At 42.0% G+C, this 15433-nt stretch overlaps 1 protein-coding gene across 1 annotated transcript; it reads right to left on the bottom strand.

The window, feature by feature from the left end:
- Nucleotides 1-202: 202 nt before the first annotated feature.
- On the bottom strand, nt 203-9237 carry dkk3a (dickkopf WNT signaling pathway inhibitor 3a; the record flags this gene model as incomplete). The annotated part of the gene is made up of 7 exons (XM_084337134.1): nt 203-1945; nt 2437-2593; nt 2858-3002; nt 3842-3934; nt 8310-8384; nt 8496-8627; nt 9031-9237. The coding sequence occupies 7 exons, from the start codon at nt 9235-9237 to the stop codon at nt 1858-1860; spliced, it is 897 nt and encodes a 298-aa protein (XP_084193260.1). The 3' UTR covers nt 203-1857.
- Between the last annotated feature and the right edge of the window lie 6196 nt (nt 9238-15433).

Raw genomic sequence — 15433 nt, 5'->3', positions numbered from 1 at the left:
TGCCAAGTGCAGTAATCAACATTGTCTGGTAAATGTTTTATTGAGAAGGGGAGAAATTATATCACAATATTGGTTTTGCCTCATTCACATTTATTTTTTTTGCACTTGTAACAAAACACTTTGTAACAAGTTGGTACTTTCTGCCAACAGTCCAAATTCTCAATTCAATCTTTATTTAATCTCGAAAGATCATTGAGAGCAGGCTCTCATTTACAATGACGTCGAGAGATGCAATACATAATACAAAAACAATATAGAAACAAAAGTAAATCAATTAAAACTATTTAAATTAATTAAAACTACTACAGACTGGGGTGAAATGGTGGTTGGCTATTATAGCTTTAAACTGAGCAATGGATACTAAACTACTGAGTTTTAAAGTGCTTTGCAAAACATTCCACATGTCGGGGGCACAGGAGCTAAAAGCAGAATTCTAATTCGGTGCAAATTCTGGGGACCTTATTAAGCGTAAGCCAATCACCAGAGCAGTAGGATAAGGTCCAGAGTTCCAGTCCAGTAATGCAGTGCAGGGTGGGAGATCATCAATAATGGCTTTATACAGAAACTGATGCCAGTGTAAGTCACGTCTCTACCAGGAAGGACAACCCAACCTTATTATACAGGATATAATGATGGGTAACATAATTGTCACCAGCGATAAATCTAAGGGTGGATAATATACAGAATCCAAAAGCTTTAGAGTGGAAGTAGCAGCATTATGTCTAATGGAGCTGTAAATGTTAGTATAGGAGACGGTTGAGGGATAGTGAGGCCACATAGCAGCATAGCATAGAACGGTTTGCTATTATTTACAGTTGACTTATCTGTGCCGTCTGACAATTTTGAAATATTTAAGAAACTGAATTATAAATTATAATAAGTATAACTGATATTGCATGTCTTCTCCATATTGATGCTTGTCTCGTGTTTATTTAGCTCATATATGGTTATATCTTACACACTATAGGTCAATGGTTGGTGAGGGAACTGCAATTTTCAATATGAAAGACAAATTCAAGAGCTCTATCTTTCCCCTTTCTTTTTTTTTTACAATGAAATAAGCTCAAATGTAAGACAACGTGCCTCTGATCTGAGCATGAAAGACCACGTGCTCTGATCTGAGTGTTCAACTACCTTTTGCACCAGTCCACCTCCCTTGAAGAGCTAAGCATGCGTCTGGGAAAGGAGTAGAGACGGTTAACATGGAGCCCATTTAATCTGCCTATTAAATTTTTCTGAATAAATTCATAGTTTTGACTTTTGGAAGATTCATGAAGAAACCCTGGGTGTAAATATACTCTCTGAAGCACAAAGGGAAGAAAAAAACTGCAGTCAGACGACATGTTTTGAAAAAAATTACATCTTGAGCTGATTAGTAATTTTTTTTGTAATGTGATTATATAATCCAAGAATACGATGGTGGATATACAGGTACATAAACATAAAACATAACTTTGCTTGGGCTGTACCACTGTTTCTGCCACTGTGGTTAGTGCAGTGAAACTGGGAACTAGGTCAATATAGACATTACCAGTGTCAATAGAGTACATGTCTACAAAACTGAAGCATTGTAAAGTAAGTAAGCCACTGGTCTGATTTCCTGCAATTGTACATAATAGTGTTAATGGCCCTCTGGCTCAGCCGTGTTCTATGCAGTAAAAATCTACAGCTTAAAGTTAGCAAGTGGGAAATGTTCAAATGTCACTCCTTGTACCAACTCCTCACACCAAAGACCTTAATAAGCAATGACCGGATGGGCAGATCTTCCAGGTGTGCCCTTGGGAAGGGGACATACATCTTCAAGGCTACAGTTGCTTGAGACCCCCTCTCGACTGGTTCCAAGCAATCAAGCCATGTTTAGACAATGTAGTCTATTTCTGAATACAACGTGTCTGTCAGGTCCTCTTCACTTGAGTTCTGTCCTTGAAGACACAGGGAGCCTCGCCTGACGAATGGGGGGACAACAGTTTTATGTGAAAATAACATAATGATAAGAAATAATCATGAATCATCAATAATGAATAAGAAAAGGTTAATATCTTGTTTCCCCCCCCCCCCCCCAAATGACATTATGCTACTGAATCATACTGCAACACCAGATTACAACATGTACAGCACAGTGTAAATGATAAGATAAGATATTCCTCTATTGATGGAAGTTTTGTATCCAAATTAATTGAAATTCGACCATCATAGCAGCATCGGGAAGGGGAGGTACAGGTATGGGCAGGGTAATAATAGAAACGTAGAAAGACATAAATATAGGCAGTCAAATTAGATCTGAATAGAAAAATAGAAAAAATAAATGGTATAAACAATATACTGTAAAAAGACCCAAATGTGTGCATTAATTGGCTTTATGCATCAAGGTGAGCTACAGGGATCATTGCTTCTGTCGGCAGTGGGTAATGCTGGGTGTTTGGTCGCTACACTCACCCAAGGGGCTGGCACTGTAGGTCTCCAGAGCAGGGACAGTGCTCCTTGGGTCCCTCTCCGTCCGTGTCCCAGGACAACAGCGCCATCAGGTGGTTAGAGGGACCATAACAGCGCTCACGCTCGATGGGCTTGGCAGAGCAGACTGGAAAGAGCAAGGCTGAGCACACAGTGAGCACAGATCAGACCTCCATCCAGGAGCCGCATGCAGAGCCAGGGAAAGAATAATGTGAATGGACTGGGTGTTTCGTCAAAGTTTTGAGTTCATTTTTATTTTTAATTTTTTTTAATATATTCGATATCTTGTGTGGTAATGAACAACGTTTGAGAAGTTCTCAGATGAAAAGGGAAGCTGTCCAGATGCATACAGTCAATATAATGTACTCACTGGTGTGTATCTTAAGCCATTCTTAGGTGACTGTACCTTTATGGAAAGCACAGCAGAGATCCGTGCTGCATTCACTCTGGTGCTGGCAGATGCTGCCTGCTTCCCCCTTCGTGGCGTTGTGGCTGCATTGGCCCCACACACACAGCTGTCCAACACAGCACTCCTCGTCCTTGGTACACGGCTAAACCACACGAAGAGAGTTAAGAACGGTATCGCATTCATATTATCCTATTGCAGACGTCTTGGTCGGGAAACGCAGGCGATTGCAATTTGCAATCAAATGGGTGATTACCGTTAAACCGTGACCAGTGAGCTGTGGCCACACAGTCCAGCTGACGCACACAGATGAATTATAAATTCTACTTAAAAAACAATGCCATGAACTGTTCTCCGTCAAAGGTACCATAGGGCACTTTCTATTGATGTAGTCTGTGCAAACCTAATACATCTGGGATGTGATTAACGGTGTACTGCTAGATGTAATGCACTGGTTTTTAAGTGCTTGGCTCTGACTGCATACCGGCCTTGTTGCTACTATCCCATGCTGGTTGACTGTGAAGGATGACCACAGTAACACGCCCTCCTCTAGAGGAGATACTAATAATAGCCTAGAGATGTTTCTACAGAGAAGACTCCTATTGACCACATTCACACATGGCCATTTTGCTGTTATGTCATGCTCAGGTTGGGTTCCTTTCCACCCCTGTGTATTCCTCCTCTATTTGTCCTCTGGAACAGCAGAGGAAGAAGAGCTCACTATACCAGACGTGCTTTGAGATGAAGCCTAGAAGAGCTCTGAAACATGATACACCTCCGTTACACTGCAATGCAGTCAATGTGAAAGACCAGCTGCATCACTTACATTTGTTTCATTGAAGTCTGTGTGCGTGTGTGTGTGTGTGTGTGTGTGTGTGCTTGAGCGTGAGAGAGGCCAACTTTGCAGAAAATCTTTGAGAAAATGTCATCTGATGGACAGACAGGACTCGGGTACTTGTGTAAACAACTATATAATGCACACACCACATCGACTTCTTTGCAGGGTAAACACTTGGAGCTGTGTATCTCGTAGAGACAATACCTCTCGTTCTCACAGTCCTCGTCAATGACACACTCCTTAGAAAGAGGAGAAAAGAGAAAGCATGTAAGAAACTGGTGTGCACAGAGCAACATGTTATAACTTATCCCTCATTATTATTTGTGACTGGTGTGCACAGAATAACCTTGTTATAACTTATCCCCCAGTATTATTTGTGACTGGTGTGCACAGAATAACCTTGTTATAACTTATCCCTCATTATTATTTGTGACAGGTGTGCACAGAATAACCTTGTTATAACTTATCCCTCATTATTATATGTGACTGGTGTGCAGAGTAACCTTGTTATATCTTATGAGTGTGCATTTGTGAATGGCATGCCAAGCATTCTATACAAATAATATTTTTCAGACAAAACATTCCAACATATGAAATGCAGACAGACACATACAGTGTGGTGTCAGCATGTTGTTTTTTTGCTTTGATCAATCACGTGATTTAATTTGCAGATGTCATGCTCAGTCAGCAGCTATGCTCCTACATTATTAATGGGCATAATGCAGCCTATTAGGACCTATCCACGTCATCTAATACATTTAATACTGTACAGTACATGCCACAATGGTCCTGTTGCTTCATTCTGGCTGGGAGGACAGGAAGGACAATCAAGCCAGTGAGAAGCAGGACAAAGGACACAGTTAAAAATACATGGGTTTGAGCTACAAAGAGGACCGCAGCAGCATACAGAAAATGAAAAATTTATTATATAGCATTGTTATGTCCAATAGTATTGTATTTACAGCTTTTTCCAGATTTCAGTTTTTGTTGACAGCTCTTATGGCCCTCTTTAAAGTGATACCCTACTTCATGCATTGCCTGTTTGATTTATTTCCCCCCTTCTCCCTTTTATGTAATATATATTAATATATATATATATATATATATATATATATATATATATATATATATATATATATATATATATATATATATATATATATATATATATATATATATATATATATATATATATATATATATATATATATATATTGTGAATTTGTCTCCTGCTATTTAGGTAGGGGCCACAAATAAGCCCCTCTAGTGTTACCTGTCTCTCCCCACACTGTATTATGCTACTATGTGCAAATAGAAAAATACAAAATGAATGAAATACCAAACCCTAAAACAGAACTCACATATTTGTATTAATGTGATCATTGGCAGTTTGAGATGGTGAACTTAAAATGGCACTTCACCAAAAAACAACGTTGATTTATTTTGCAGATAACGTCACACACATCCAAAAACTCTAAACAGTTTTGCACACATTCATTTAGTTTGACAGTTACTGAGCGTAAATTAGTTTGAATATGGCCATCGTGATGTCATCTGGGGCATTGAATCCGTGTGTTAATTACAGCTCCATGAAATGATGTTGATGCGAAAATACCTTGTCCTATAGGGACTGCGACCTTGTCATTTCATTTAGCTGTAATTAAAGACATACTAAATAGTTTCAGCCACTAGGTGTCACTAGATTACCATCAAAACAATGTGGTGTATAGCCAGAACGTCAGAACCTGATCATCAAACTTTAAAACAAGAAAGAAAGAAAGAAAGAAAGAAAGAAAGAAAGAAAGAAAGAAAGAAAGAAAGAAAGAAAGAAAGAAAGAAAGAAAGAAAGAAAGAAAGAAAGAAAGAAAGAAAGAAAGAAAGAAAGAAAGAAAGAAAGAAAGAAAGAAAGAAAGAAAGAAAGAAAATACATGGTATCTGCAGATGAAAGATTTAATCATACTATGCTACTATTCTTATACTACTACCTATCTTTACACACATGACTGTGTGGCAAAGCAAAACAGGCAGCAACACAATCATCAAGTTTGCTGATGACACAGTTGTGGTGGGCCTGATCTCAAACGACGAGAGGGCCTACCTGGGAGAGGTAGAGAACCTGGACCTGTGGTGCCGGGAGAACAGCCTCTCCCTGAACGTCAGTAAAAAGAGATGATTGTGGATTTTAGGAGGTCGGGGGCCAGGGACTACAGCCCCCTCAGCATCGACGGGGCACTGGTCGAGAGAGTGAGCAGTTTTAAGTACCTCGTAGTCCACATATCCGAGGACTTGACATGGACCACACACATTGACAGTGTAGTAAAGAAGGCATGGCAGCGCCTCTACTTTCTTAGGCGCCTAAGGAAGTTCGAAGTGAGTCAGAAGATCCTTAAGAACTTCTACTCATGCACAATAGAGAGCATCCTGACTGGTAACATCACCTCCTAGTTTGGGAATAGCACTGCACACGACCACAGCAGACTACAGAGAGTGGCCCGATCAGCCGAACGCACAATTGGAGGTGGGCTTCCCACTCTCCAGAACATTTATAGCAAGTGTTGCAGGGCCAAGGCTAAGAGAATAACCAAATACTTTAGCCACCAAACAACTGCCTCTTTGAACTGCATGCTGCGGTCAGGCAAGCGCTACTGGAGTCTCATGGCCAGTACAGAGAGACTCAGAAGGAGCTTCTATCCCCAGGCCAGCAGGATGCTCAATGACTATGTAACACCATCAACCCATCCATCTACAGTACACTCATTGGACACACATCCACATGCACACACTCACTTTAAACAAACACTCACCGTAACACTCACTTTAGACACTTTAACACTACATTATATTTATTAAAGAGATTTGCACTACATTCATACCTCATTTGCATTTGCCCCTTGCCTTAAAGTTTTTGTACCTCATTGTCTGCATTTGTACCTCATTTTCTGCATTTTTACTCACTGTATTTAGATTGTACTTAGGTTGTACTTTAGCTATAGTATTGCTGCATATTGTATAGTGTTATTCCTCTTTTCCCCTTTTTTACTGTATGAAGCACATTCTCAGGGGCTCATACAGAACCAAGCATTTCACTGTAGAGTACATGTACGTTATATATGTGACAAATAAAAACTAATTTGAACTTAATATGTCTATACTGCTATGCACTCAGAGTGTAACACTCAAGCCTGATTTGACGAGCAATGCCACTGACCGATTGCTGCCTAACCTCGTTCCCAGTTTTATCTCATCCGTGAGATAGTTGGTGCCAGAGTTGTTGCCTTGATGTAAGTGGCTCTAATCAACATTCATTCACACACTCCCTCCCCCCACCCCCCACTGAAAAAACCCTCAGCTCGGAACTAGGCAAAATCTGCATCTGGCTCGCTGATAACAAACTATCATTACACCTGGGCAAAACAGAGTCCATTCTCTTCGGTTCAAATAACAAACTCAGCAATACCGACGGCTTCTCAGTTACAGTGGGTGACAATATTGTCACAAGGAAAGACGATATTACCTACCTGGGTTCCATCCTAGAGGCGAATCTTTCCTGTGACAAAATGGCATCCAATGTAATAAAAAAAAGTCAACCAACGAACTAGATTCTTGTACCGGATCTCCTCTCTGGTAAACAAGAATACCCTGAAGACTCTGGCAGGAGCACTCATTCAAGGGTACTACGACTATGCTTGCACCTCATGGTACCAAAGCACCTCAAAGGCGCTTAAAACAAAATTACAAACATCACAAAACAAACTGGTCAGACTACTACTTGACCTTACTCCTAGAACCCACCTCACCCCTGCCCACTTTGACAACCTAGGATGGCTCAGAGTAGACGACAGAGTACAGCAACTTGCAATGGGCCTGGTCTACAAGATACACTATACGACTAAAGTACCCATGTACATGTCAAAATACTTCCCAAAGGTCAGTGAATACCACAACCACTACACCAGAGGAAGCTCAACAAATCATGTTAAACCCAGATTCGGCTCAAACAAGGGACTAAACACGTTTTGCAATTATGCCACATCAATGTGGAACGCCCTACCCAAAGCTGTAAAGGAATGTGAATCCCTACCCACATTCAAAACCGCTCTTAAAGAGCACCTACGGGAGGCTGCAATTCGAAACTGGCCACCGTAAATGCCCAAAACCCCCACCACCTCCTAATGTACAGTCTCCTCCCCACCGCATGTATATATTCCCTCCCCGCCGTATGTATATTTCTCTCTCTCCCACCCACCCACCCCCTCCTAATGTACAGTCCCCTCCCCATCATATGTATATACTCTGTCAGGATCTAGGGGTAACAGTACTGCATATTTGAATACCGTTTATGTCACAAATGTATCAGTACTAAATACCTATATGTCCCTATGCCATAAATCTCATGTATGTTGTGTATGTCATAAATGTCTATATGAATTGAAAATGGGGGACCCTGATGGAAACAAGACAAACGTCTTTCTCAGGTCTGCATCCCCTTAACAATTGTGTGTATTGAGCCGTACTGTATTGTACCCATTCTGCAATCTGTTAAATAAAGTTTTCATTCATTCATTCACCCCCCCACGAGCTCCATGTAACGCGGAAGTGCAGTGGTCAACTCACATGGTTGATGCTGTTATCCGTCTCAGTAGTCATAGCCAGGTGGGGTTCTGTTTCCTCGGTAGTGTTATATGTTTCCTGTTGCGTAAAGGTTTGAACAGATGACAGATGAGCAGACGGCTGTTAATTATCACAGGAGATGTAGACCGTTTTTTTGTTGAACAGCTTCTGTTCTATATGCCTACCTACCTCATCGGCTCCTCTCTCTACCGTTTGGACAGATTGATTGACAAACACGTTCTCAGAGCTTGTTATTTCATCATCGTGACTTGACGGAAGGTTGTTGGGATGCTGGTTGAATTCCGCACCGTCATTGTCCGTCTAGAAAGAGTGTGCAGAAAATCAAGACATGCCTTGAAAAGTCACTTTCATTGTGCTTCTATGCACGTTGTACACAGTACATTTCGCAGAGTAAATTGTACTCAAACTGAGTAGTACTCTGAGTGAGAATACCCAGCCCTTATCTCTCATTTTAATTCAACGATTTCTAAATAATGTCCATCAGCTATAAACTGATGAATGGTGACAGTGATGCATAGTAATAATAATAATAAACTATTTGTATAGCACAGTGGCGGTTCTAGACCCTTTTTAGGGGGGCTGAAATAATAAATTGGGTCCCAATTTGACCCGTTAAACCTCCCTTTCACGGCGCAGTTCTCTCTCATGTAAAACATCATGTGCATGAAATTCTGCTCGGCGCTGCAACAAACAGTTTGCTTACATGGTGTCCCGCTGCATCCTCTGGTGCCTCCTGCTGCGTGTCCCCCAGGTGCTCCACCGCGAACCTGTCGTTTGATTCCGTTTGCCCTCCTCGGGCCAAATGTTCCTCCAGAGTCTGTATGAAGTTCACTGAATTAGCTATTTCAGGAAGAATGCAATTAGTGGGTGCCGCCGTGAGAGCCAGGACAAGCAGGGCGAGCCGCAACATCGTGCCGAGTCTGCTGCTGCTGCTACTGTTGCTGATGCTGCGGTGCAGAGGATGGGTGTGGGGTGGGGTGGGGTGTGGCGTGGCGGGCGACTGTTACAGTGGTGCAGTGCTGGTATAACTCGGTATAACGGCGTTATACCTCGGTCACTGAGGCTGAAGTACGCGCAATCGCTTTTTACATGGCATTATCCAACCGGACTCCCGGAGAAGCATGCAGCTGCAGAGCCGCAGAGCCAGCGGCGCTCTCTGGGCCGCGCGCTGACGGCCGCGCTGTGAGGCAATAGTATCCAGCTGCAGGACGAGAGCAGCCAAAAAAAACTGTGCATGCGTGCGCACGCGCGTGGAGCGTTTGACCTACTGTCAGGCATGCGTTGTTCATGGGACGGGGTAGCACGGTGTGCAAGCTCACTCGCTATTTGCATATCAATAGCGCCGGTCGTCAGGTGTGATAAATACGTTCTCAGACACATTCACACCTAACTTGTTGTGAAGACGTGTTACATTCCATTCGTAGAGGCAATTAGGCACTGTCTTTAGTCTGTGCCCAAGCGAGGGGACATTAAATGCGCATTCGCGGGAGCGCGCGCACGCGGCGGGAGCGCGCGTGCACGTGGTGCGTGTCACCCCAGATGATTTCAATAACGCACCACTGCCTACTGTCAATTTGCCACTGCACCACTGGCGACACCACGAGAAGAGCAGTATCATCACATTCACAACCGGGATGTTTTGAGGCGGAGGCACAGTGGGATATAGTAGGCTATATCCCACTGTATACTTACTGCGTGTAACTAGGCTAAAAGTACACGTTTACAATTCCTACACCATTGCGCGATCGGTCAGTGACACTGTGATTGTGGTATTGGTTGTAGTATATTTCACTTTAGTAGAATTAGTAAAAAATTAAATTAAAAATTAAAAAGTCTTACCTCTTATCTAAAGTCTACAAATAAACTAGCAACCACTTTGAATGATAAACAATACAGCAATAGTATTCTGTGTAATGTATTTCTGAGTCACTTTTTATTTTATTTCTTTAGCTAATGTTGCCATTTTATAATTACATAATAACTATTTCTCCCTTGAGGTGTAGTTAGACCTAGCCTACATGATGATATCCTCCTGAGACCCAGCAATTCATTTTTGTACACTGTAATATTAATAATACATCCGATTTATAGTCCAAATCTCAGAGTGCTACAGAGCAAAAACAGACTTTAAAAACATAGGCAATTAAAAAAACAGGCATAAAAGCATTTCCGTGGATGCATGCATTGATGGGAAGGGATATTTTGTATTCAGTCCGGGTGGTGATGGGGAGCCAGTGAAGTGAGTGTGTAGTGCTGCCCATTATGTTTAGCTCGATTCCTCTAAACATGTCACTCTATTGATATGAGTCCCGACGTTCCTTACAGAGGACAACCGTATCTTTCCAATGATATATCATGTGTTTGGGTGTGACCATGCAAACTTGCCTTTTTTGTCTTTAAAAAATGGCTGCCAACACAAAAGGCACATTGCACGGAAAAAATAAAGATAAGCATGCTATTCCTATTTTAAATGTTTTTTAATGTTATATTTTGATTGTTTTTAGTAAGTAAACATATAAGGAGCAGTTTGAGAGAGTTGTCAGAGTTAAACATATTTATTTTCAGAGGAAAAACATGAATTGATTAATGTACACTGTAGTGCATCAGGACTTACATGTATGTTAATTTGTTTCATATTTATTTAGTAGACAGCTCTATGTCAGAGTGTGAGAGACGAAAGATGAAGAGCCAGATGAAGTTAATTAAGACCATCAGTCTTCTAGATGCTCTTCAGAAAATGCAGAAGAATCAAATTTGACGTTTTCTTTTCTTCTTTGTCACACACCCTTTTGGCCAGTGAAAAGACTGTGAATGTGGATGCAATTTTCATAATTCCTATGTAAGATTCTTATTGTTTTATGATAAAAAATCTTTGAAATGTGTTCTTTAGCACCCAAACACTTAAATTAGCCCAAAAAAATACAAGTGACAACACTTCCTTTCCCCCTGGGTCTCAGGAGGATATGGCAGAAATACACAGCCCACTGAAACCTACAACAAATTGACCAGATCTGCTTGTATCTTTCAAAGGTCACACATCAAATGCCAAAACAAACTCATACATTTGATTCTGAATTGTCTGCTTTATTGAAACCATCACAGCCGTAGTTTACTATATATAATTCAGAAGTAGTCTATATATGTCCCCAAAATATTTGGAGGTGAATGAGGAGCCTGTGTGCTGTTGAGTCTTTTCTCAGCACAACCCTTGCTGTTCCTCATACTAGCTCCAGCTATTTGGCCACAAACCAATGCATAGTCACTGCAGGGGAGTAGCTGGGGGGGGGGGGGGAGGGGGGGGGGGGGTAGGATGATTCCAAGGGTGTCTAATCTGCCCGTCGCTTATCAAAGACTCATTTTCCAGTCAACATTGTCATGGCAGATTGTTTTTTTATCGCTTCATTTCCGTTTTCTAGCATTTTGAAAATCACTTGATTTCACGGAAAAAACAACACATTCTATGATAATCGCCTTTACTGGAATAGAACGTTGTCATTTTTCGGCCTATTTATGAATCGTTTTCAAATAAACGCTAGATGATCGATAGTTTTTTTTTTTTTATCCACTTTTTCTCCCATTTTCTATATTTTCTCCCATCCCAATTTCGTATCATCCAATTCAACCCTCCCCTGTCACGAATGCTGTTTCTTGCCTCCCACAAGCCGGCTGCAATGTGGACTAAGTCATACATAGCACAAGTCCCCTCCGGTACTTGAGGTAACAGCAGTCGCATCTTTTCACCTGCGCAGCTCGATCTCTCAGTGGCGAGGAGTAACGCGTGGGAGGCTCACGCTGCCCCCGACACTTCCTGATTCTACTGCGCAGGCGCACCAACCGACCTGTAGGAGTCGCTGTCCACAACGCCCGATCCCCACCCATCAGTTTCCCACCCCCTAATACGGCCAATGTGTATTAGTACGGACGACCAGCTAAACTGAAAGCAAATGTGGAGCGCTGGGCTCGAACTGACGAGCCCAGCGTCTCCAGCATTTCGTGGCGAGCGCCTTGCCCACTACGCCACGTAGCCGCCGATCGATATGTGTACACATGCACGCTCGTGCCGCCAGTTGAAAATCGATTTTCCTATTTCCTGACCGCGAGCAGAGTCAAACAGCCTATCACCAAAATCACATAAAAGCTTATATCTCTGTGAAAACGAGTCTGATTATCCTAATACTGATAACATAGATTTCTTACCTGAGATCAGATGGTATCCAAATGGTTTATTCCAATTCCCGATCGCCATTCGAAAAAAATCGCTCATTTGATTGATGCATCGTGTATACAGTAAAACACATATTCGCCGCGGCTCCGAGGCTCCAGAGTGAACTCTGGTAGACCCCGGTTACATGAGTGAGAAGTAAAATGTGGAGTGCAGGTTTTTTTTCCCCATTCATTTTCATTGAGTCCAATCCAAAAGGGTGATTTACCATCTGGGAGACGATAGGGGGGGGGAGCGCCTGGGGTGACTGGATCTCCAACGGTAGGGACGCTTGATGCAATATGATTTCAGATCGCTAATAAAAAAAATAAAATGAATATTCTCGTGAGTGGGCATTCAACCCACGGGGGGTAAACACGAGAAAACTCGTGGATGGCATTCAAAGTGTTAATGGACAGAAGGACGGATATATCCGTGGCAAGTTGTTTTGGCGTTTATTCCATTTTAATAACCTATTCAAGGTCGCCGAGCTGCACTGCAGATGTACCCTACTCTTTGAATTCGAGAAAGTGCATTACCGGCCAGATCCTCTTAGGGGCGCTATCGCGATAATGCAGTGTTCCCTGTGGCCGAAGTTGTCTTTTTTTTTTTTTATCTCTAATGTAGTTTTCTACTCACCTGAAGCGATAGCTATTGTCTGTTGCACGGAATACGTTTTGGATTGCGAATTTCACTATGCAATAAGGGGATTTATCATCAGCCAATGGACATATCGATCTACCAGATGGCGATCGATAATGGGGAAATGCTCAGGGGGATCCAACCGGCTCATGGTAAGATCTTTTTCACGTAAATTACATGCTGATCGGGCCTTGTTATGATACTCAACCAGGCGATTAGCGTATGTGGCTGCTTAGACGAACACGGTTATTGGTAATCAATAATAAGAAACGACGTCCCCCGGCCCCCCCCCCTTTCATGCATACATGCTTGAGGATCGTGCCGATCATATGCAGTTTGAGTTTTAACTGTAGCTTATGTATAACGGAAATGCCATTGGATATAACGTTAGTAGCTATTAGCCCTTTATCTAGCCTTCCAGAAAATATACTATACTAAATTGTATTGCTAAATTGACATTACTATGGCCCATTCAACATCGATTATCTATCGCTCAGGATGTAGGAACGTTATACTTTTTCATTCATAGATTCATACGAAAATACCGTCTAGAATATAAATATGTTTTTATTGTTTTCTGCAGTAATTCCTAGAACGTGAGTTATAGGCATAAACGCATATATAGATTATCAACTGCCGTTTGTTGCCGATACACGCTATATTAAAATTTCAACTGTACATGATCCTAAACGTTATGACTGATCATGCACGGATGAACGGGGGGGGGGGGGGGGGGGCGTTTATAATTCCGTGAACGTCAGTAAATGCTTTATGTAGTATGGGTGATATATTGATCAGAGCAGTTTGCATTAATAATAATAAACAAACACGCTGAAAGTATCGTTACTGTCCTCTTACCGTTCGCCGATGAGACTGGAGGAAAAAGATCCCACTTATTTGACGGCGATCTACTAGATCCATTTCCGGTTTGTATAATAATAATAAACGCCCAAATCATATTGATTATTGAGTTATGGCAGCGATCCATATACACGGATGTGTGTCTAGAGTCCCGCAACAATATGTGAGTGCCGGACGCATTTTCCAGATGCACGGAGATCACCAGAGATCCATTTCCGGTTGTAACTCGCCGATCATCCACCAGCCGGCAGTATTGAAGCGTTGCAGAGTTGTGCAGGCTCCCACTGTATCAGCCGAGGCTGGGTGAGGGAATTATGAATACCATGGCGAAAAAATTAAATATGATATCAATAACGTCGTACGCCGTGGTTTGGCAGAATTAGCATGACCTTGAAACACGTTGTACGACGTTATTGGCGCCAGATGTGTTAATGTAGATGACTCAAAAGTATAATTGCCTGTATTATAAAAAAAATAGGTAAAAACCATATTATGCGTTTTCATCAATAAATAAATGCCCCAAATTTGTTAAGTTTGCATGCTAACACGTGCTCGCATGGATTGGGGGCCCACAAATAGATTATTTCATGGGGCCCAGAATCTCCAGCTACACCCCTGGTCACTGGGGTCAAGCTCCTGTCAGTACAAGCTGACTCAGGAGAACTGAAATCTACTCCACAGTGCACACAAAGTAGATTCCAGTTGTCTTCAGTCAGCTTAGGAGCCCTTTGACTTTTTTTTATTGGTTTAAAAGGGGGTGTAAAGGTTATTGAGCTCATCAGGGAGGGATGGTTTGCCACATCAATTGGTTTGGTTGAGCTGAGACAGATGTTCCAAGCAGTCCTCGTACCATATTCCATTTTGTTTGTATTTTTTACAATCTTTGAATGTATTCTTGTAAAATGAAGCCATCTTATTGCGATTTAATTTAAGTGCCTAATTTACGGAGCTCTTTATAAGTTTTGCCTATCTGAATCCAATTTAGAATTTGATGCAACAACTTTCGCCTTGTTTCTTTCCATAAAAGCCTTGCTTAAACTCGCCCTCTATCCGGGGGGCTGGATGTGCTTTGTGTGGGGGTGCAGCTGTGGACAAACGATCATGTTGGGAGAGAACCTGAGGCTGGCTGACAACCAACCCCCCAGACGCCTCCCCCAGCTCTTTTCCACTTTACCATAGGTAGTTTAGGTACGTGATGAGGTCATGGAGACACACCTGGGCTTTATAATGAGAGCCCACAGTCAAGATGTGTTTAGGCCACCAGCAAGCAGTCTGAAATTAGGACATTTCCTATTCCCGTATCCCGTTTGGAATACAAAGGATTTACCTCTGTTACACCTTCATCTGTTGTCCTGCTGTGTTACTGTGTTGGGAATCTACGAACCTAGTCCAGGTCGATTTC

This window comes from Notolepis coatsorum (assembly GCF_963971535.1).
Source record: "Notolepis coatsorum genome assembly, chromosome: 20".
Lineage (NCBI taxonomy): Eukaryota > Metazoa > Chordata > Actinopteri > Aulopiformes > Paralepididae > Notolepis > Notolepis coatsorum.
Note: the sequence above shows the minus strand (reverse complement) of the source record. Positions and strands in the feature narration are given on the sequence as shown.